The following is a 22,379-nucleotide window of genomic DNA, read 5'->3' as shown; positions in this document are numbered from 1 at the left end:
TGTGTTATGGTGTTATCTCAAGCACCCTATGGGTGTCTGACACCCACCCAGCAGAAGCAGAGCTCTGCGTGCACGGGTAAGGCAGGGTGTGAGCAGAGCCTAGGGTGGGAGCAGGATGGGAGCATGCATCCATTCACTTTTCCAGCTACTGATAGGAACAGACACCAAAACATGTGGAAAACCATGAACAATCCACATGAAACCCAGTTTCTGAGTGTCCCACATGAAAACCCCCTTGTAGCAGGAAGGAAGCTCAATAAAAGCAAGGGACAGCATTGAATTCCCATCTGCTGCTCAAGGAGAAGCTGTTGCTAGACAGAAGTAGAAGCCGTCGCCATCGGCTCCCATTGGCTCAGCTCTACTCGAATAATGGGCTTATCAGTTACCTGCTCTTGCAGCTGGCTGGGGAAAAAAAAACCTCATTTGACAATGTTTTCCCTCTGATAAAAAAAGCCCATTGCTGGATTCGTGGGTTTGGGTTAATCATTACCAAGGGTTGGGGAGATAACGGACCAGGTTTCTCCTGATTCTCCCATAATCAGGACATACAGCGTAAATGGTGAGCCAGCCCCATGCTCCTTTGCCCACCTAAGGATGCTCAGCTTCCCAGCATGAGTGATGGACCAGGGAGAAGGTTGGCTGCTCTCAGCCATAGCCCGTAGGTGAATATTCAGAGCCACCTGTGAGAATCCTGATTAGTTCTTAAAGAGCTCATTGGGTGCAAACAGGGGAATGTGGCTGTTCAGGTTATTCCGAGCAAACATCATTTCATTGGCAGGAAGCAGACTGACACTACCCCTCATTATCTGTCCATCCATCCATCCATCCATCCATCCATCCATCCATCCATCCATCCATCCATCCATCCATCCATCCATCCAGGGGTTTGCTCATCAGTAGCCCTGCTGTGGGGGACTGCAGTGCACAATGTCAGGGGTTTTCCAGCCCCTCAGATCCCATATAAACAGGGATTGACTCCCCAGATTTATTTCAGCTGACCCAAGAGCTGGTGACCATGGCACAGAAGCAAAGCTTGCAGAGCATGAGAGCACCAAAGAGCAGCTGCCTTTGGGTGCCTTGAAATTCACCCTTAAAACAGAGGGGGTATTTAAACAGAGGGGTTAAATCAGTGTGGTGGCAATGGGAACAATCTCTCAGAGGCAGCCTGGGGCTTTTCAAGCATCTCATTCCACTGTGCAAGCCCAGGAGCTCCATCAAGGGAGAAAGCTGCCCTGGCTCACAGGGGATGAGTGCTTGGAGCCCAGCCCAGGTTTCCTTTTGGAAGCAGGTCTCCTGGAGTGTTTGGATGGTCAAGACTTCAGAAATGAGGTGGGGTTTGTCCTCAGTCACACCTTCCCTTTTGGCTGGCTGACGGCAAGGCAGGCTCAGTCATGGCCTGATAAAGCCTCCTGGCCTTCTGTAGCTTTCTCCAGCCTCACCCCAACATCCATGTCACATCGAGCCACTGATGATGGCTCAGGGCAAGTCAGTGCTACGTGGTGGCAACACAGGGTGGGTTGGGGGGACATCAAGGGGGACTCAGATGGAGCTGTGGGGTGCCCTGTACAAGCTCCCTATATACATACCCCCAAGGGGGTGCACTGATAGTAAAGCATCCCTCTGCTGCGCTCTTCCTCTGGGTTTGTTTTCCCAGGAGCAGAAGACAGTGCCTTGGGATGCCACCATGTTCTGATGGCAGGTCTGCTGAGCTTTCACCTTTCCTACAGCTCTGCTTCCCTCCTGCCACCCAGGGAGAGGTGAAACCAGAAGAGATGAGGAAAGAGAGAAACCTGTGCCAGCTCTGCTCCTCCTGCACACCCTGGGCTCACGTCCCTCCCATACCCCACCAGGTCCTGCTGGCATTGCACGGCATCGTGCTGGGGCTTGCACAGGGGGTGGTGGTGTGTTTTGCAGCCTGTTGGATCAGGAATGTGTCTGGAACAAACTGCCACAAGCAGGAGTCAAAGACCTTCCACGGAACCATGTTTCCTACCAGGTCTGCTGCAGTGCCTGGACCACAAGCTCACAGCGCAGCCGAGGTTACTGCTGTTTCTGTTGCAGGATGGTTGTCCTTGGAGGACAGAGCTTTTCAGACACATCCAACATTGTCTGAAGCATTTCTGAGCCACCACCAGCTTCCCCAGCCGGGCAGGGAGGAGTTAAGATGGGAAGTGCAAGTGTGTCTTACAATGGCACTGATGTGTGCGTCAGGTGTGCCTGCGTCACCCAGCTCCTTGGCCGCTTCCCAAGGCTGGGGCTGAGCTCTCCTTCCCTCCCTATGGATGCTGGGAAAAGCTTGGGAGCGGTCTATCCTGGCCATGGGGGACATAGGCTCCATTTCAATGCTGACTGCTGGACCGTGGCTGTCCAGTGCCTCCCCATATCCAACCCCAAACCCCACTTTGGTGCTCCCACAGATACATTTGTGTACCTACATGTGTCACCCACGGAGCATCACCCTGTCCCCACACTGTTACAGCAGCTCACACTGCAGCTCAGCATCATTCCCACCCACTCCTAACCCCTGCGTGCAGGGGTATGGATGTGCAGGCTGGGCAAATCCCAGTACTGCTTCCCCCTTCAGACTGGGAGCTCCCTGAGCTGGGACAGCCCAGCTGCTGCAGGGTGACACAGCAGGATGCTTCCTCTTACACTGGGCTTTCTGTAAGCTGAGCCTATTCCCTGCTCCTCCAACCTTTGTAGGGATGCCCTCACAGCAGAGGGGACCAGCCCATACCCCAGAGAGCTGCCACCATGGTACACAGGCAGGTTTCCCAACCTCATCCCTGCCCTCTCCCTCCTGGAGAGCTGCTGGATCAGAACACGCAGCATACACAAAGGTTTAGCAAGACCAGTTTTTTATTCAGAATTGGACAATTACATGAACAGTCCATTTAAATGAAGTGCATCCTATCCTCTTGTCCAGGCTGGATTAGACCCAGACTTCTCAGGCTTCACTGTGCAAAAAGGTGAGGAGGAAACTGGCTCCGAGTTGTTTGCAGCCTTTGGGCATCAGCAAGGCACCTCAGTCCTCCCACAGGAGGACCTGCCCACCATGGAGTGCCCCTTCCCAGAGGGCACAGGAGGTGCCCTGGCAGCCACAGCCACCACCGCAGCCATTGCATGCCCACGGGGGCTCCTCCAGGCTCACACCAGGACCCTGCTCATCCCCGAGCACCAAGTGCCAGATGAACACAGCACAGCCACAGTAAGAGGCCTCAGTGGTTTTGGGAGTTGCTGGTGTCCAAGTGTCACTGTTTCTCTGTCGCAGGGCAGGGCTGGGGGTGTCTGAGCTCCCTGTGCAGAGATGGGTACCAGGCAGAACCCATGGGCCACAAGCCCCAGGTAAGGAGATCAGCAGCCGCCTCTATCTTGAACAGGCACCAGGATTGCCTGAACCACATGGAGGAGGCGCTGTCCCTCATCATAAGCTGCTTGCCATCAGGTCTGTGGGCCAGTACTGGTCATCCATGTACTGGTTGCTGTCTGCGGTGGGGTCTGTGATGGGGCTGGGGGGCCGGGGGGGCAGGCTACGGGCCAGCTCCGTCTCCCACTGCACCTCCACCAGTCTGTACAGCTCCATGGCTGTCTGAGCATCCTCCACTGACGAGTGCCCTTTGCAGCCAACCTGAGCAAAGGGGAAAACCAACTCATTAGATATAGGGGATGGCAAAAATCCCACGTCATGTTGTCTGCTTGCTTGGAAGGATACAGGTGCTGGGGGTTTGGAGACAGAAAAGGTTTGATGCAGCCATGGAGATGCAGGAATCTCTTAAGCACTTTTTGAGGGCACAGGTCCTCTCCCTGCTTATCTGGTCAGTTTGTGAGGTCCTGCACTCCCCCACCCTGATCCAGCCAGGAGCACAACATGAACAAGGTTCATCTCCATCTCCCAGAGAGCACCCACGGAGATGAGGGCCCAGGCTGACCACACAGGATGCTTCCATCTCCAGGTTCCTGGTGCTTACCTGGATCTTTTTGTGGAGCAGGTGCCTGGCCAAGGTCTTGAGTGAGACACTGGCCCTGCCAGGCAGCCCTGCCCTCTCGTTCAGCACTGGGATCTGGCTGGTGTCCCGGGTCCTGTCTTTGGGGTGGAAGTACTTCAGGGCTTGGAAGTCATTGTGGATGGCGTGTCCTACCACAACCTTGTCTTTCAAGATCTTCAGGATCTGGAAGCATCAGAAAGGGTCAGACAGGCAGTGCAGCTGAGGAAACACTCCCAACAATTAAGCACGAAATTAACCATTTTGCATTCAATTCAATTCCTTCACTTCTAGTTTTTAAGGTTCCCAGAATGGAGCAGTAACAAGGAAACCAACCCACCACAAAGGCTTGTGCCTCAGAGCAGCTTGGCTCAGACCACCAAACAGCTTAAGGTGTATCTGGCAGGTAACACACAGACTTTTAATTTCTCTTCCTCCTCACCTCCGCCTGGGCAGCCTTGAAGGGAATCGCTCTCTTCATGTGCTGCCTGGTGATGCCGCTCCAGCGTGTCCGGTAATCCACGATGGGGAGCTCCGGCTGGACGTACTTGTCATAGATGACATCCCCCTCGTAGCTCACCACAGAGCACCGCGCCAGCTCGCTCAGCCTGCCCTGAGGACCGGTACCCACCATCTCACAGTCGATGGCCACGTACTTGCTCGGGCGCAGGAGCGGGGAGGACGTCCGCACCTTCTTGGAGCTGCCATTCCCCTGGGACAGCAGCACGGAGTGGTGCCTGGCGATGCTGTCCGGAGAGGCGGATGGGGGCAGGGATGTGGAGACAGCCTGTTCTGGCTTGGGGACCTTCCCACAGTGCGGTGCTGTGGTGCCATCCACCTTGGTGAGCATGCTGTGTGCCTCCAGCCCTGCCATGGGGGTCTGGCTGCCCGGGTGCTTGGGGGGGCTCAGCAGCCCCTTCTGCTCCAGTAGTGCCCGGCGCTCCATGAACCGCTGGTGCTTACGGCTCTTCTTCTTGCTGCGACCCTCGGGGGGCCGAGCGTGGCCCCCTGCAGCGGGGCCATGGGTGCTGCGTGGGGTGGGTGCCGTGGCCTTTGGGGTGGGCAGCAGCGGGATCATCTGCCCTTTGCCAGGAGGCATCCCTGCTGGATGTGCACAGGGGGGTATGAGCGACATTGCAGCTCCCATACCCCTGTCAAATAAGACCCACACACCATCACCCCCCCTACGGTGTGGGCTGGCATACGGAGTCCAAGCAGGAGCTATGGAGCAGCGGGAACACAGACACGTTGTCACATCCTGTCCCCATGACCTTGCCTCACTGCCTGGGCCCTGCCTGCCCCATTCCGGATCCCGGGGCCATGCACACCCCCTCCTCGGTCCGCAGCCCCCTGCCCACCCCACTACACACCCCTTAAGGCCCTGTCTGCCTCACTCCCGGCCTCAGCCCTCTGCCCACCCCATTCCCGGCCTCAGCCCTCTGCCCGCCCCATTCCCGACCCCTGCCCGCCCCACTGCCCGTCCCACGCCCCATTTCCGACCCCGGTCTCCCTCCGGGACGCACCGGGCCCGGTCCCGCTCCCACGTGTCCCGTCCGGAAGCAGCCGTGCTCACATGCCCGGGCAAGTCCCGGCGTGGCCACGCCCTTCACGTCTCCCATTGGCTGAGCGGCGGATGATTTGCATACAAGGGGGCGTGGCGGTGCCGCTTAAGGAGCCCCGGTTACAGCGCGGGGAGGGTTGGTTGCGCATCTGGGGCTCCACATCTGGTGATGCACATCTGGTTCTCGCATCCCGGACCTGAGCGCTGCTCAAGGCTTCCACCTCTGGCCCTGGAGGGAAGGGCCCCTGCTGGGTGGTGGGTTTGGGGTGGGGTGGATGCTCACCGGGGAACCCAGCACCAATATACTGTGGTGTCGCTGTGTGTTTGCTGGGGTATACTGCTGACCCAGTTAAGTCGTGCTCAGGCAGCCAAAAAGGCCGGTGGCATCCTGGGTTGTATCAGAAATAGCGTGGCCAGGAGGATCAGGGCAGTGATTACCCTGTGCTCCGCACTGGTGAGGGTGCAGCTTGAATCCTCTGTTCAGTTTCGGACTCATTGCTATCAGAGAGACATCGAGGTGCTGGAGCGGGTCCAGAGAAGGGCAACGAAGCTGGTCAAGGGCCTGGAGTACAAGTGTGATGAGGAACAGCTGAGAGAACTGGGGAGGGTTTAGTGTGGAGAAGAGAAGGCTGGGGGGGACCTTATTGCTCGCTACAACTACCTGAAAGGAGGTTGTAGTGAGGTGGCGTTGGTCTCTTCTCCAGAATAATAAGCGATAGGACAAGAGGAAACAGCCTCAAGCTTCACCAGGGAAGGTTTAGGCTGGATGTTAGGAAAAACTTCTTCACTGAAAGGGTGGTCAGGCATAGAAACAGGCTGCCCAGGGCAGTGCTGGAGTCACTGTCCCTTGAAGTGTTCAAACATCATGAGATGGGGCCCTCAGTGGAGTGGGTTAATGGTGGACTTGGCAGTCCTGGGGTAATGGTTGGGCTTGATGAGCTTGAAGCTCTTTTCCGACCTGGTTGATTCTATGATTCTATGACCCTGTGGACATCCCTTCTGCTAGCAACACCTGCTGGCTAGGGTAGCACCACTCCTTGGGGTGTGCTGAGGCCTTGGAGCTTGGGGTTTGCCCCCTCCAGGCTCTCCCATGGTGCTCTGTGGGGGCAGCTCTGGCTGGGACATGGGTGCAGATGGGGTTTCAGACCAGCCCCTCGTTGCTTCACTCTCAAGACTCACAAAAGCAACAGCTGAGGTGGTCAGAAGTGCAGGGCCACGGCAGCCCCAGCCACCAGCTTGTCCCCGTGCCTCCAGCATGGCGAAGAGGCCGTGCGCCCTAGGGCAGACTGTGACTTGTTGTGGTGGGATGAGCCATACAACAACAAAATCACTAGTCTTCCAGAGGGAGCCAGGCACCACGTCGTCCCTCGGGGCCCTGTGCTGAGCATCCCCTCTCCCTGCCACCGAAGGGGGGGGGGGGGTGTGTGCAGGGAAGCAGGACAAGTGTTTTCATGCTCCATCATTCCCCCTTTTCACCACCCATCAGCTGCTTCAGCCTAGGCAGAAAGAAATGGCTTAGATCACCCTGTGATTTATATTTTCCTATTCCTTTAATGTTTTTCTTCAGGCTAGTAAGCCTCTTCCTTAAATCTGTTGCTCTGTGTTTTGCATCTATTGCTTCCGTTCCTGCTGTTCAGCTAATTAATCCCTCCCGTAATGAGAGTCCTTCAAGTGTCCCACAATACCTTGCTAGGGAGCCCTGGCAGGTCTCTGTACAGGAATTTATACCTTTTTCTGGTATTTTTGATGAAACTGGGCATTCCAGCTCTTGAGGATGTAATGATGTAAACCTCATTGGGGGTTCCTGGGCCTCTTTGCCCCATTTTTCACCCCTTTTCAAGGTGTGAGTGACTGTCACCACACGAATGGGAGCAAACTCAAGCTCTGGTGTGAGGGAGATGGGCTTGCATTGCTGGTGGCATTTCTCTGCCAGCTCTGAGGAGGTGGCATTGCTGGCTGCTCTTCTCCCTCACACCCTGCAGTGGGACAGGAGGTTCAAGTGCCTGGACCATTCAGTGCTTCTTGGTTGGTAGCTTCTCCCCAGGCACACTTGTTGCACTCATGGGTCTGGTCACTCTTGGTTTGTCCACAACTGACCCATCTATCTCCTCCCAGCTTTGCTTGTAACTCCTTTCTTCCCAGGCTGCATGTTTAGCAAGAGACAAAAGATTCTTTTTGGCAGGACAAAGCTGTGCCCTTATGGTTCCTTGACAGGAGAAATTATGGGCACATAGCGGGGAAAGGAGAAGCTTTTACCCATTTCCCAAGGCCATGGTAGCCCAAGGAAACAGTGGTGTCATTTTTCTTCCTTACCCCAGACTCAAGGATGGAGGTGGGAAAAAGAATAGCTTTGAATGGGTCCATCAGTGTGCCATGGCCTCCTCCGATCCCACCCTCTGCATTGTCAATAGACAGTTCTCACATGGTAGAGGGCTCTCCCTTTGGCGGAAGCCTGGTGCTGGACAGTGATGCCACTCATCTCCAAAGGGTCCTGTGTCCTCTCTGGGGATAGAGGTTTTGTCAGCAGATGGTTGAAATCCTGTTTCAGATGTGGCAGATGAGCCGAGAGCTGAGACGAAGCCAGAGCCCGGGAGAGGTTTCTGTGGTGTTTGCACAATTTGAAATAATGATGAAATCTGTAAAACTCTGGGCAGAGCACGACTACAATAACAGGCTAAATTTGTCAGATGAATAATTTACTAGAAGCAATTGGCCTTGCTCCAAGCGAGACGAGCACCAGGCTGATCTCAGGCTGAGCAGCCCGGCTGGATCTGTCCTGGGAGCTGGTCCCTCTCCAGCCACCTCGTCATTGATCCTGCAATAGAAACAGGTCTCCAGCCAAGGTGCCTGTCCCCAGGTCATCGCTGCTGGGGCTACAGAGCATCCTGCATTGCTCCCCTCAAGAAGGAGTCTGTGGTTTGATTTCAATGCACTGCTTTACAGAGCAGAGTGGTGGCAGTGGGTGTCTGTTGCCAGCTCCAGGCTCATGGGCTCACCCATCCTCTGCCTCTTCCCCTTCTCTAACCACTTCCCTGTCCTTAACCAGGCGGGTGTAGGAGCAGACACATGGTGACATTTGGGATGGGGAGGGAGATGCAGTCCCAGCGCAGGGAGGAGATGGAGGCTGCAGCCACGACAGCCAATTAACGTGATCATGCTGATGAATGCGGATCAGTGATTCCAGGTAAGCTCCCTGCGAGCAGTGCTGCGGGTGAGCCGAGGCTCCTGCACACCCTGGAGCCCGGCAGTGATCCCCAACAATGCCAGCACGTTCCTGCTGTGACTCTAAACCACTTCATTTCCCAGTCCCAGCCTGGACATGGCTTATTTTGTCTCCTATTACTGCTGGTCTTTGCAGGACTGGTTGCACCTCCTGGACCTCTCTGTTCCTGCCCTACCCTGGTGTGAATGAGGACCTCAAGGATAAATTTACCCATAGAAGGCAGCAAGGCCCCAGCTTTGCCTCAATAGGTAATGAGGGTCCACTTCACCATCCTGGGCTCTGCAGGCTGCATGGTGCCTCCTCATCACCCACCCCACCAGAGCTCTCCTGAGCTGTTCCCATCACTCCAAATAGGCTTGTGGCAGTGCTGGTTTATGTCCACCAGCATCTAGAAGATCAGATAGGAGCTACAGAAGTAGGTCAGGGCTGTGACCAGTCCTTTGCTTGACCTGGTTTCCTTTAGAGAAATAAAGACTTATGAAGGGAGCACCTGGGAACACCATGACCATCGTTTGGTGCAAGGGACCAGGCAGCTGGTGCTGCCTGGCTGCTGTTGTCACCAGCATGAGGACATCAGAACAGACAGGCACCATGTCGCTTCCTGGCCTTTGCCATGATGCGGCTCAGAGCTCTGCAGCCCTCTTGATCCATAGCAGAGGTCCAGCACAGGGCTCCCTGCAGGACCTTCTCCTTTGCCATGCCTCAGTCCCCTCTGAAGAGGGCAAAGTAGTCCTTCCTTCAACACTCAGCCAGTCTTTGGCTCCTCTGCTGAGGGGAGCTGGCCTGGGACTGGGCATGTGTTTCAGCTCAACCACTTTAAACCTGAAGGGCTGCAAGGCAAGATGTCCAACATCAGCCACAGACACCAAGGGTTTCTGCAGCTCCCATTAGCAAGGACCTTCGGAAAGAAGTGAGGAGCATCCGTAGGGTGTCAGTCAATGAGTGCTTTCCTCATTCCTGCTTTACACATGATTCAGCTGTAGCTGGTCTTGTGAGTTCCTCATCCTGAGCCCACTTGCGCAAAACCTCTGGGAGAACACCCCCATCCTGGCTAAGGACAGGGACGGACTCAGTGTAACAGCACCCACCCAGCTTTGAAGCCTTCTCAGTGCTGGAAACTCCTGTTTGGAAGGCAAAAAAACCTTTTCCTTTCCCTTCTGACACCTCCTCCACCACTCTGTGGGAACTGCCTGCATCCCTCCTCCTCAACCACAGCCTGGTGGGTGCTGATGCTCCGGGGATGCTGCTGGGGATAAGGAAGGCTGCTCCCAAAGCAGGAGATGAGGGCTGCTGCTGCCGCCGCACATCTCTCTTCTCACTCCCTGTTTTCTGGCTCGCCCCCAGGAGAGCAGTGAGCAATTATGGGCCATGCGGAAGCTTCATTATCGCCCTGTCGTGGCCTCGTTTGACGAGATGTTTTATTGCCAAACTTATTAAAAGTGAAACGTGCGGTTTCTGCGCAGCAATTTCCTGTCTGCAGCGATAAGCAGGGCTGTGCCCGCTGTGTAATAAACAGTTATTTTTATGTACGGCTCTGTCTGGGGCTATGAAGAGGAGAGAGGGCCTGGCTCGTGTTAATTGCGATGGTTGATGAGATCTATTCCGGGAGCAATGCGGGAGGAGGTTCGTGCCCTCCCCCTGCCATCACTGCGGCAGAGGTGGCCTCAAGTGGCTTCATGCTTTGGGTGCAGGGTGTCCTCCCTGCAATGCATTGAGGGGGTTTAGTCCAAAACCCACTTGAAACTCCCTTGACACCCCTTTGCCTGCCTCATCTCAACCCTTCATCACAGCTGGGCCTGCTGCACATCCCCACAGTGTGAAACTCCATCCTCTACAAGGGATGTCCTCCTGTGATACGGCCCCAAACCCCATTCAGCCTCCCCAAATCCTCCCATCAGCCTGAGAACCACCGCATCTACAGCAGCATTTGGAGGCAATGCTGGTGTGCAAAGCCCATGTCACTGTCCCTCCTTGGGTGCCTGCAGCAGGCAAGTGCTGGAGAAGAGATAAATAATAACAGCAATAAATTCCAAAGGCAAACTAATGTCACAGCAAACCCGCATCGCTGCTGGGCTGGGACCAGCAAAAATCTGATGGGTATCAGCAAAGCTGATAAAAATGGTTTCATTTTGTCAGAAACGAACTGCCCTCGTTAGGTGTGCAGTCTGTATTTGGGTTTAATTGTATCTTTTTAATGTGTTTCAAAAGGAAACAGCTTTTTTAAATGCACCATGTCAACACTGCATTTCCATAAACCCTGATTGCTTTCTTTTCCCCCTACCCCATACCTGGCCAAGGCTTTTTGTTGAACTCCACCTGAAACTGCATAACTTTTCCCAATAAAGCATCTGTCAGAAAAATTCCTCTTGGCTCTGGGAGACCTCGTAGTTATTTGTCAGCACTCAAAAACCCTGTTGGGCATTTCCCATCTGACTTCTTTTCTTAACAGCAGCTTTATTGGTCTGGGAATTAACGGCGGCAGATGCGATACTTGCTATTCATTGCAGTCATCCCAAATGCCACTCATCTCAGCAGGCCACAGCTCTGCAAAGCAAAAACCCTTCTCTTTTCTCTCATCCACCTCCTTTTTTTTTTTTTTTTTGGCAACCAAGGGGTATTTTACCCTAAATTTGCTCCCTGCATCCTCCCAGTCCTGCAGCGCACACCGTTAACCCCAGGCTTGGAGCCACATCGGATCCCCGCATCCCATCCCCATCCCCATCCCAGCCTCTCGCTGGGTGAAGACCCCTCTGTCGCCCTCGTTAATCTGTCTTGCAGCGTGTGTCACGGGCTGACGTGTAATTAGAGCTCCTGAAGCCTGTCTCATGCTGTAATTGCCATGACAGGGGCCACAGCATATCCGCTTGTTAATTAGTAAACCACAATATCCCGGGGGCACGTTGAGAGCTGCCTTAATTGTATTTCAGCTGGAACAGAGGGATAATTACCCGGTGGGAGCGATGCCACTTTTTAATTCCTCCGAAAAAAAAAAAAAGAAAAAAGGGAAAAAAAGAAAGAAATCCCCAAATTGAGCTCCTGTTCCACTCGGTGGCCACTGCCTCGGCCACCCAGGGGACTGGGTTTGTCCCTGCGTTGAAGGGGAATGCCTGTGGAGCTCAGGATGCCAAGAGATTTACACAGGGACACGCTCTTGGTCCATCCTACAAACCAGCGGTGGTGGAGATGCGCTGGCTCTGAGGGTGATTCCTGTGTCCCTGCACATGGAACTCCACCAGAACCCCTGTTTGCAGATGCAGGTTGGTTTGCTGGGAGTCCTGTTTGCTGGGGAGCACATCCTGGATGGTGGGCAGCCCCTGGGCATCACCACCAGCAACAGCCTGTGTCCAGGGAGGAGAGAGCCAAAGCCTCCAGGCTTCCCATGGGACAGAGGGGCTGAAGTCCCCTTGAAATGCAAGTGTGAGTTGCAGGGAGGAGGCTGTGGATCTGCCAGGAGTGTTCTTGTATTTCAAGTCCCCAACACACTCAGAGCACCAGCCTTGGAAGGGATTTCAGTGAGCTTAATGCTGGAGGTCTCTCCTCCTACAAACCCTGCAAAGCATGGCCTCAGCCCGCTTGGCTTTTAAGGACCCTCAAGTGGATCATCTTCCTTCTCAATTCACTTCCTGGCAAAACCTCATCTCATCGGGAAACCAGGAGTCTGGGGCCTGGTTAAAAGCTTTTCCCTCCACAGGAATTATGCCCCTGAAGGGTATGAGTGTGCCTGTGTCTCTCATACTGGTCATGGGGGGACTGCAAAGCTTTGGTGTGAGATGACGGAGATGCTAAAGCTCAGCATCACCCTATTACGGGCACCACAGGTTCCAGAGCCCCTCTGTACAGTGCCGCAGGGGAGCTATTGGGTGGTCCAGGATCCTGGGGGAAGGTTAACCTGGGAAGAGACGCACAACATCCATCCCTTTTCCTATGCTTCTCCCTGAACCGACACTAAGAGCTCGGCCACCATCATCCCTGCAGATTCCTGCTGTTCAAAAGATCATATAATGGACAACTGGCCCTCGGGAGCTGGTTTGTGAATTGGTTTAAATAGCAGGCCAGGCTCTCTCTTGGGAAGCTACATGAAGGTCAGCCTTGAAGAAAAGATCAGTGCAGCGGCTGCAAGCATTAGCAAAAAGAAATAACCGAAGCAAAGAGCCTTGAACATAATTACAGCCCTAAGAGCTGCGGTGGGAACTCGGTGACCTGAAGCCATCTCCTGGACTTTAGTGCAATCAACAGATTGACACTGCTGGGTCCTGCAGGCTGGTTTTTGGGAGCCGAGCACCAGGGTTGAATGCCAGAGCAGGCAGAGAAAGCAGCACGGATGCCCATTCCAAAGGCTGGAGCTAGGGAAGTGTCTCAAATGCCATGGAAGAACCAGATGGAGGCAACCACCAGAACGCTCCATGTGTAATTGAGGGCAGCTTCAAGGGTGAGCATAGGTGGCTGCTCACCTCCAGGATGCTCTCCGCTGCTGCCATGCAAGTCAGTGTCATTAGAGCTGGGGATGGAATTTATAGCTGAGTAACCACAACAACTTTACACAAATTAAACAACATACTGCAGGTTAATTAGATTTCTTACCACTGCCTCCATTAACTCAGCCCTGTGGTCTGCTGTCAGAAGTGGATGGAGCCCCTTTGAAATTCACAGGCATTATCCCTGGGAGATGTGGATGGCTAAACCTCTCCCTGGGCAGCCAAACCCACGTGGGCACGGGTGGGAGATGCCACCTTCTCTTCTCGGAAACCCCTTGGTGCAGCAGACAAGACCGAGTGGAGATGCAGTTGTCCTCCACCAGCACAGGGGCCGGGCTGGATTTCCCCATCATTTCAAACCCACGCTCTCCAAAGATGATCTTTAAGGAAAACCAGGTATTTTTGCAGCAGTCTCTCTCTCATTATTCCACTGGGCGCCGTGTGAATATGAATAAGCACAGAAGACCCCTTCAACAACATCTGAGGACTCGGCTTCATAGTTTTAAACCAATTTCCTTCGACGGCGTCAGGGCCTGTTTTGTGTTTGCCAGGCAATTATGTGGCTAATGAGGACAGCCACCGTTACACCAGGCGGGATTAGGAAGAATAAGGCTACAAATGTTGCAGTGCTTAAGACAACTGCTAACTAATGGGGGCTTGGAGGACATGCCCCAGGGGTAGGTGGCTCCTCGCAGGGCTCCTGGTGCTGTGTTGAAGGAGCCGGAGCAGGCAGCAGGTAGGTTGGGCAGAACATGAGGGAGGCTTCTGGTCCCTGCTGGTGCCCATGGGAAATGAGAGTATTTGTTGGTAATTAGGAGTATTTAGGGAAAGCCGTGCTGAGTGTGTGACCCTGGAGTTGTCCCACGGAGCCAGAGCCAGACATGGCTCTGATGGAGCAGCAGGCACCAGCCCTGCGGGCTCAGCACAATGCATTGAAAAGCAACAGGGGAACTAAGCCTTGCAACTGAGATCACTGAGAAACTGGTGTTTCAGTTGGAGCCTTCCCGTCCTGACTCTCTTAAGGTCAGCACGGAGCTTGGTGCAGTGTTTCTGTAGTGAGACCCTGCTCCCCGGATCACCTGGGAGACAGGAGCAGCCAGCAGTGGCTTTCAGATGCCTCCTCCCCACCACCTCTCCACAGGCTCTCCGGCTTCCCATTCCACCACATGCTGGCTTTCCCAGCAATCCCATCCTGAGAGTCCCACTCTATGGTGCACCACTGTGCCAGTGCTCCCTGCATAAATCACATTCAATGAATTCTTACAACCACAGCATCCCACGAGCTCCACCGGGAGAGTAGCCAGTGTGTCCCTGCCACTGCCCAGGGAGGCTTTGCTTGCTCCCCTTTGAACCTTCCTCCTCCTAAGCTCTTATATCCCACATTTCAGTTGCATCTTCTAGAAGACCCTCTTGGCTAAAGCTAACCAGCAGAGGTTCACCTGCAGATGGATGAACACACAGCCATGACCGCAGCAGAGGTCCATCTTTAGACCTGAGCAGGAGACTATCCAGACCAAAGAACTTCAAGATCAAGATGTCAACCACCCTTAAGCCACATTTCTGTGCCGACACTGATTCACCCTCAGCTTGGATGCTGTCACAGAAGGGCGCAATGCTGAGCATCTCATCCTCAGATCCCTCTTCCTCCCCTGTCAGTGCTATCAGGGAGCTCCTGGCTTTCCTCCTTGGTGTGTGGGCTCAATCCTCCAAGGCTGGAGGAATTCCCTGTCCTCTCTCAGCCTTCCTGCCACAGAGCACAGGCAGATGGTGAGGTCCCTGCAGAAGGACTTGGGGAGCAGCTGGCTCCTTGCTCTTCCTCACACCCTTTCCGTTCCCATTCTTTTGCCACGTACAGATTCTGCAGCATTTAGTCCCAGTGCTTAGTCTCAGAGACCAGCAGCTCACCCAGTCATGCCAAGGCCGAGCAGCCAAGGAGAAGCACACACGGCTCATGGAGATACCCTAAGCCCTCTTGTTGACTCTGTCCATGCCCAGCCCAGCCCTGTGCTGTTATCACCAGCCACAGACCTCAGCACCCCAAGGACCATGCTTGCCCCTTCCCTGTCCCTGCCATGGTCACCCTGCCTGTCCCTGACACCACCTTTCTGGAAGAAGATGGCACATGTGCTGGAGAGCCTCCCTTGAGCACAGCCACTGAACTGCACTCCTGATGACTAATTTGCACCCTAATTGGTGTGGAAATGAATGCCAGAAAGCGCTGGAATGAAGCTCTCCATCTTGGCTTCCTTCAGGAAAATGGTCTTAATTAAGTGTCTGCCTTGCAAAGAGGGATAATTTCCAGCTACGCCTGTGGCAGGAGAGTTGGAACTAGATGCTCTTTAAGCTCCCTTCCAACCCAAACCATTCTGTGATTCTGTGAACCAGGGGTGGAGATTGCGGCTGAGACCAGCATCTTCTCACTGAGTGTACTTGGCTGTTGCAAAGCAGATATGGGGTGCAGGTTCCTCGGACCTTTTCAGAGCACCTTCCCATGCTTATCCACACATTGGGCCCCACCGGCAGCGGGTCCCATCAGAACTGGTTGCATTAATTGCAGAAGGTCATTTCACCAGCCCAGGCCATACTGGCTGTGGTGGGGTTGGTTCCATGCCTCTGATATCCACCGGGATTGCATTATGGTTGTTCAAACTTCATGTCTCTCATTGATTAACCTTGGGCTTTCCATTGAGGCTTCTCCCTGGTGTATTTGCTCTAGGCAAACAGTCGCATCCTTGCTCGCCATGGCAGCTGGTCTTGGTGATCCCACACATAGAATCATACAATGGTTTGGGCTGGAAAGGACCTTAAGATCATCTAATTCCAACCCCTGTCTGTCAGCCCTTCCTGCCCTGGCCAACGGGATCATGCCAAGAGCGGTTGCACATGGCAAGCAAACTGGATTGGCCTTGTGCTGCTTTGCTGGAGCTCATTGCACCATGCTGGCACTGTGGGAAACACCCTTGAGCCCTGTCACTGGTGGGAAGGGGACCCTGGAGATACAGGCTGCCATGCCGAGCCACTGGACCTGCCTTGAGCGCACGGCTGGCACAGAGATGCCCCAACCTCTTCCCCTTCCCCATGGCCTCACCGTGCACAGCTGTTCCCTTAGAAATAGCTGTTGCCATGGTTTTTCCCAAAGAAAACACATCCCCCCCCCCCATTCCCCACCACCACCACTCCTCACCGCCTTAACCTTGTGACAGCAGTGATGACGCGGCTCCCTGAGAAAGGCCACTTCACGTAACTATGGTAACAATTAGCTTTTCCTTGATTTTACCTCCCGGGGTGGGGGGGATGCTGGGGAGAGGGACCCAGAGATGCTCTCCCAGAGGAGCGGGTGCTTCCCTCGGCCTTGAGCCGGATGCCGCACTTGGACATAGGGATGTCTGCAAATCCCCTTTATCTCAGGTGGTAGGGACAAGCCCCCTGTGTCCTGTATAGTGGATGCCCTAAGCATCTTCTGCTGGCCTCCAGCAGCAGGGAGCAGCAGGGGAGCATCCCTCAAGGCACGGGGAAGGGTGGGAGCATCTGCATCCCTCACACCAGAAACATGGGAAAAGGAGGAAGGGAAGCAGCTGGGTGTGCTGGAGAAGGGTTGGGAGCCAGCCAGGATGGGGTTGGGAGCACGGAGGGGACATCCATAGCCTGGATAAGTGGTCTGCAACGGTGCCTCTGCTCCCAGTAGCGGGTGAGTAAACACGGTGTGAAGCAGCTTCTTGGGTACATCAGAGCCACAGCTGCCGACTGCAGCGACTAAAATAAGCATTTGCCTGCTTTTTATTCCTCCGAGCCCAGCAGAGCCCACTCAGCGCCAGGAGCGGAGCTGGAGTCTATTCTTAGCCCTGCAGGGAAGGGAGTGGGAGTCCCTGCGCTGCCACCGCACAAGGATGGAGGCTGCTGGGTCCCATCTCTTCATGGTCCCCAGGAGCCTGTCCCGACCACAGGTGGGCATCAAGGCAGGAGGGACTGTGCCCCAATGGGGACAAAGTCCTACTTTTTGGCCAAGGAGACAGTGGGAGGGGGGGATGTCCCAGCATCTCTCTCAGCATCACTGTAGGATTCGGCATCCCTAGGGAGCGGCTTCGGCAGGGGTCCCCCCTCTTGTAAAGCTGCTTTTCTGCTTGGGGGAGGGGGAGACCTTGACTCACAGCTCCCATTGCCTCCAGGGATGGGAGGTTTAAAGGGGAGTTAAGGCGTGTGAGCTGAGTCACCCTTTGCCCCATGCTGTGCTGGTATCTGCTTTACCCAGCCCCAGCCATGAGATGCTGCTGCTGCGCATCCCAAAGCTTCCCAGCAGTTCCAATGTGTGCCGTAGACCAGGGAGCTACTGTCCACCAGCATCACACCATCCCCACACTGCACTGGGGATCCAGGTCTGAAATGTGGGGAGATTTGGGGTGACCTCCAAACAAGTCTGGGTAAGGAACAGGAACAGTGCGGGGATGAGCACACCATGGCCAACCCAGCGCTCAGTGCTACTCTCCATCCCACCCCTGTGAAGATGAGGGCAGGATGGGGCTCAAGCAGGGATACAGCCGTGCACGGGGGGCTGTGGGGAAGAAGCCCCAGCTCCATAGCAACAGGTCCTTGCCACGTAATGGAGTCCCTTTGCTCGGCCTCTGCAGCAGGCAGCCTTATTCGCATGGCCATAAATAATTCAATTTTCTCATTCACACACATGAATGCTGCGGGCCGGGGCTCCGGGTGTGCTCAGCCTCCATCTGTCCAGGGGGGAAGGGGGAGGCAGGGCCTGATAATAGACTCCAGCATTTGTTTAACATGGATGAGTGTGGCCAGATGGCCTGGGGACAGGAGGTGGGGATGGTGAGGTGGGAGGTGAGGGATGCTCCGGGGTGTTCTTGGCACCCTGAAGCCTCCCTTGGCTGAGGAGGGGGACGGGTGTGGGGATGAGCTCTTGTACCTCCAAATCAACTCTGGCAGCTCCAAAACAGCCTTGGAGATGTGGACATAGGTGAGTGGGTTAGGTGAGCTAGGTCAGCCCTTCCTCGCACTGCACCTTCGGTGCCTTCCTGATAGGGAAGACAGAATGGGAGAAGCACTGCGCTGTGCTGAGGATCACCACCGTCCCTGGTGACACCCCATCTCAGTGTGGGCTGGGAGCAAGGGAGTCGATCAAAGATTGACATCTTTCACACGGAGATGGTGAAGGGGAAAGGGCAAATAGTGCTGCTGCTCACATCCCAAGGGCAGCAGTCCCAAAACAACCCCAGAGAAAAGCTCCCCAGTGATGGTGAGACACTAAGCTCACTAGTGCAATTAGCAGGCTCCGGGACACCCCCTGGCAGGGGCACAGCGGACCTGGCAGGAGAAAACAAGGGAATTAGCAGGGTTAAGAGGCCACGCTGGAAAAGCCTCTGCGTCGCTGCTGAGAAACCAGTGCCTGCTGTGTGCACAGTCCGAGTGGGGATGCTGGACACTGCCTGGTGGCATCGGTTCCTCCCCTTCTCCCCATGGCTTGGGCACAGTCCAGCCCAAAGCGTGACGAGGGTGGGATGAAAGCCACCTTCATCCCCTCTTTGTGTTTGACTGCTCCAGCACACAGTAACAGCCTGAGCCTTGGGTGGGCTTGGAGCCTGATGAGAAAACACAGCCCAGGGAGGAGCCTTGAAGGTGGAATTGGTCACTTCACCTTAACTCTGCCTCTCACAGGGGAAGGATTGGGCTCCTTGCTGATGGATCGAGGTCCCAACCTCATTCCCCACCTGAACAAACCTCTGTTGGAGACCTTATCCCTGCTTATTACAGCAGCAAGCAGGTGCTTAGCCTTGAGCTCAGACACCGTTTGGAATTGGAGCCTACAAAGCCAGCAAAGGGAACTCGGATGCTGCCAGAAGGAGGGTCAGGAGAAGAGCCCGTGCTCTGATGGTGTTATCGATCACCAGCACTGGAAGAGTTTTCCCTGAGGGATCAGGGGGAGGTGGAATCGCCTGCCGGGGGGAGCTGGGAGTGTAACCAGCTTGCGCGCTGGCGTTCCCCAGTGCTGCGACGTATTTGGGTACGACACGTGTGTCTGAATGTATATTTGGGTGTCCTCACACACGGGCATCAGTTCCCTTCTGGTTACGTGTTCTCACAGGATTATGAAGCAGCAAAAGGTGCTCAGGCAGACAGCACATCCCTGGACCACCAGGCACAGCCAGCCGCTACTCTACAACTCCTCCTGTGTGTTGTATGTCTCCTGCCTGCTCCGTGTGTCCCTGCACATGGACCAGAGCCAGACGCTACAACCCCGGGTTTATTCAGCTCAACTTTTGGCCCCACTGGAACAACAGGCAGCCCTCATCTGTGCTCATCTAGGACTAAACTGACTCCTGATTTCTGTGGCTGCTGCTCAAGCAGCCACTGCCCCATACACAGTGCAGGGAGGGGATAGGGATGCCCCCCCCCAAGCAGGTATCAACCACAGGTCTCCAAGCATCCCCTTGGAAACTGGCCATGGAGCAGCCTCCCCAGAGTCCCCCAGGGCAAGGTGGGTCCAGCCAGGGCTGCCCCATCCCATGCTGGAGCCAGAGCTCCCTATTTTGTCCCCAGTGTCCCCCTATGGCAGTGAGGAGGACAAAGACTGAGCATCACAGGGGATTGCAGGCATTCCCCCAGATCTCCCAGGCCATGTGCAGCAAGGTGCGGGTTGTGTCCCTGCACTTCAGCTGCTACCAAGTGGGCAGATGCCAAACCCACCCAGGCAGAGATTTCCACCTATCGCACAGTCTGCATTTTGCCTCTTCCACCCCAAAACTGGGCAGCTGCATCCTTGGATCTGCCCAGCTCCTCCAGGATGGACCACACAGTTCCCTTCCCCTCCTGCCCCACTTCCCCCTCATGAAGAGGCAGCCCAGGCTACTAGCCATGAGGTTTACTCTGATTGCCTTGCTCCCACCACAGCCACCCCTGTGGGACCAGCGGCTCTGTAGCTGATGGGAGTTAAGTGGATCCGGATCTTAGGAAGACCCTCAAGGGATGCCCGCTGGGATCCACCAAGGAGTTTGGTGACTTGCTCATTCATTGCTGGATTATGTCCTGTGGGAAGGGACATCACTTTCCTCTTGCCGGGATTATGCACACTCCGGTCCCTACACACACATCTCCACCCTGCTCTTCTCCGAGCCTCTCCCAGGTCCCAGATCCCTTTCCGACCCAGCTCCCTGCCCGCACATCCGAGTGACGCTGAGCAGAGGCACTTACCTGCTGCTCATCCTGTCGGAGCTGGAAGGACAGTGGGACAAAGCCCGGAGGACCGGGCAGAGATGGTCCTTTCCCCCCATCCAAGATGAGGAGCGCTCCTCACCCCTGCCTCTACCTGTTCCTGCAGCATCACCCATGTCTTCCTGGCATCACCTGTATCCCCTCAGGGCTTGGCCGTGGTGGGTTTTAGATACCGGGCATAGTATGAGCAATAAGGGTCTCCTTGATGAGGACCACAACAGGGACAAGGAGATGCCCAAGGCTCTTGCCTGGGGGGTGTCATAGAAGATACCCAGTGGTGAGCACCTTCCAAAGTGGTTTAGGAATGCCAGAAGGGATGAAGAACACTGGAGATCCCCCACATCCCGGTGCTACCCCAGGCAGGAGCATCCCAACCCCTTTATGTGGGTAGGGACCTGCCACCCCAGGGGTTTTGTTGTCTTATCTTCTGGAATGAGCCCAATGTCCTGTTTGGAGGTGTGGGGAAGGTGGCAGCGTCCCAATAGAGGATAGAAGTGACTGATCCCAGCTGGGGATGCCTCGTATGGGGTTTGGATTATGAGGGGATCCCGATGGGCTGCGGCTCCGAACGCCGCTAGCGGCGTTCGGAGCCGCAGCCCATCGGGATCCCCACTGGGATATGGGATACCACGGAGCGCAGCCTTACCTTGGAAAAGCCTCCATAGAGAAGGGATACAGGACTCAGCTTGGGATGCCCGGGTCCCGGGAGAGAGCCGCAGTGATGAAGGCAAGGGGGGATGCAGGGATAGAGTGGGACTGGATGCGATGGATGTAAGGATGTTGGTCTGGGTCGTCCCTGCTCTCAGGTGAGGAGACAATAGCCGGGGCTCCTGTTGGAGCTGCAGACTGTCTCTTTAAACCCCTCACCAGCCCACAGGTGGCCCTGTCACCATCGTGGTCATCCATGACGTCATCGGAAGGGAGGGAAGGGGAGGAGGAGAAGGATGAAGGAGAAAGGGGGGGGGGGGGGAGGAACGCGATTCCCCTCCACAGCAAAAGTCCCCGAGCGCCCATGGCAACAGATTGCAAATGTCACTGCGCATCAGACGGGCTGCACCCCCCCCCCCCATCATCGGGTAACACGGGAGGGGACACACGGTGTCACCCTATGGTGGGTTACGGTGGGTATAGGGCTGTCACCCCATGGGTGACACGAGGGGGGGGGTGACAAGGCTGTCACCCTGTGATGGGTGTACGGTGGGGTATAGGGCTGGGGGGGCGGGACGACACGCACAGGGGTGTCATCCCGTGGTGGTGGGTGCATTGGGGGGGGGACAGGGCTGTCACGCCATGCACGGAGCTGGCTGTGGGCTAAGCTTATCGAGCTCTTACCATGGGATAGCTTGGACACCCTGCTGCAGTGGGTGATGCTGTCTCTCTGCCTGTCCCCTGTGCTTAGGGGATCCCCATTATCCAGTAGTGGCACCCCTATGTGAGCAACCCAGAAAGATGGGGCACCCCAGTGAGCCCCCACCTCCTGCCCCTGGAGTTCTACCTGCACTGTGCAAAGGCCAGGAGAGTTTTGGGAGGTGTTTGAAGCAGATCTTGCCTTCAAGCAGAGAAATGACAACCCCAAGAACAGGAAACCCATGGACTCTAGACCTGCAGACCCCATTCTGATGGTGGTGATCACATTGGAGCCCCTCAGTCCCACTTCAAAAACAGCCTCTGATGCCAGTTAAAACCAGCGCAGGTTTTAAGGACAGGACCTTTTCATCCCATTTATAAAGCCATATGTATGTGGTTCCCCATCCAAAACTCTGCAAACATGAACAGAGTCACTGCCCAGTCTTGGGGAAGATCTAAATATGGAATTACATCCTTTTTTTCCTTGGGAAAATGGGAGACATCCAAGGTCTCCTTCTGTTCCCTTTGCTCTTTTCTCACACCAGCAGGAGTTTCCCCCTCTGAAG

The 22,379-nt window shown here is 55.2% G+C and overlaps 1 protein-coding gene across 1 annotated transcript; it reads right to left on the bottom strand.

The window, feature by feature from the left end:
- Window positions 1-2,841: 2,841 nt before the first annotated feature.
- On the bottom strand, window positions 2,842-21,372 carry AEN (apoptosis enhancing nuclease). Its single transcript, XM_057423262.1, is given in 5 exon segments — window positions 2,842-3,628; window positions 3,969-4,169; window positions 4,426-5,087; window positions 21,113-21,230; window positions 21,232-21,372. Coding segments are annotated over 5 exon segments (1,326 nt in total). The 3' UTR covers window positions 2,842-3,424.
- Window positions 21,373-22,379: the final 1,007 nt, after the last annotated feature.

The sequence above is a fragment of the Pezoporus wallicus genome, unplaced genomic scaffold (genome assembly GCF_028554395.1).
Source record: "Pezoporus wallicus isolate ANWC-B61680 ecotype Strahan unplaced genomic scaffold, APGP_CSIRO_Pwel_v1 contig_3952, whole genome shotgun sequence".
NCBI classification, from domain to species: Eukaryota; Metazoa; Chordata; class Aves; order Psittaciformes; family Psittacidae; genus Pezoporus; species Pezoporus wallicus.
This window is presented reverse-complemented; position numbering and strand designations above follow the sequence as displayed.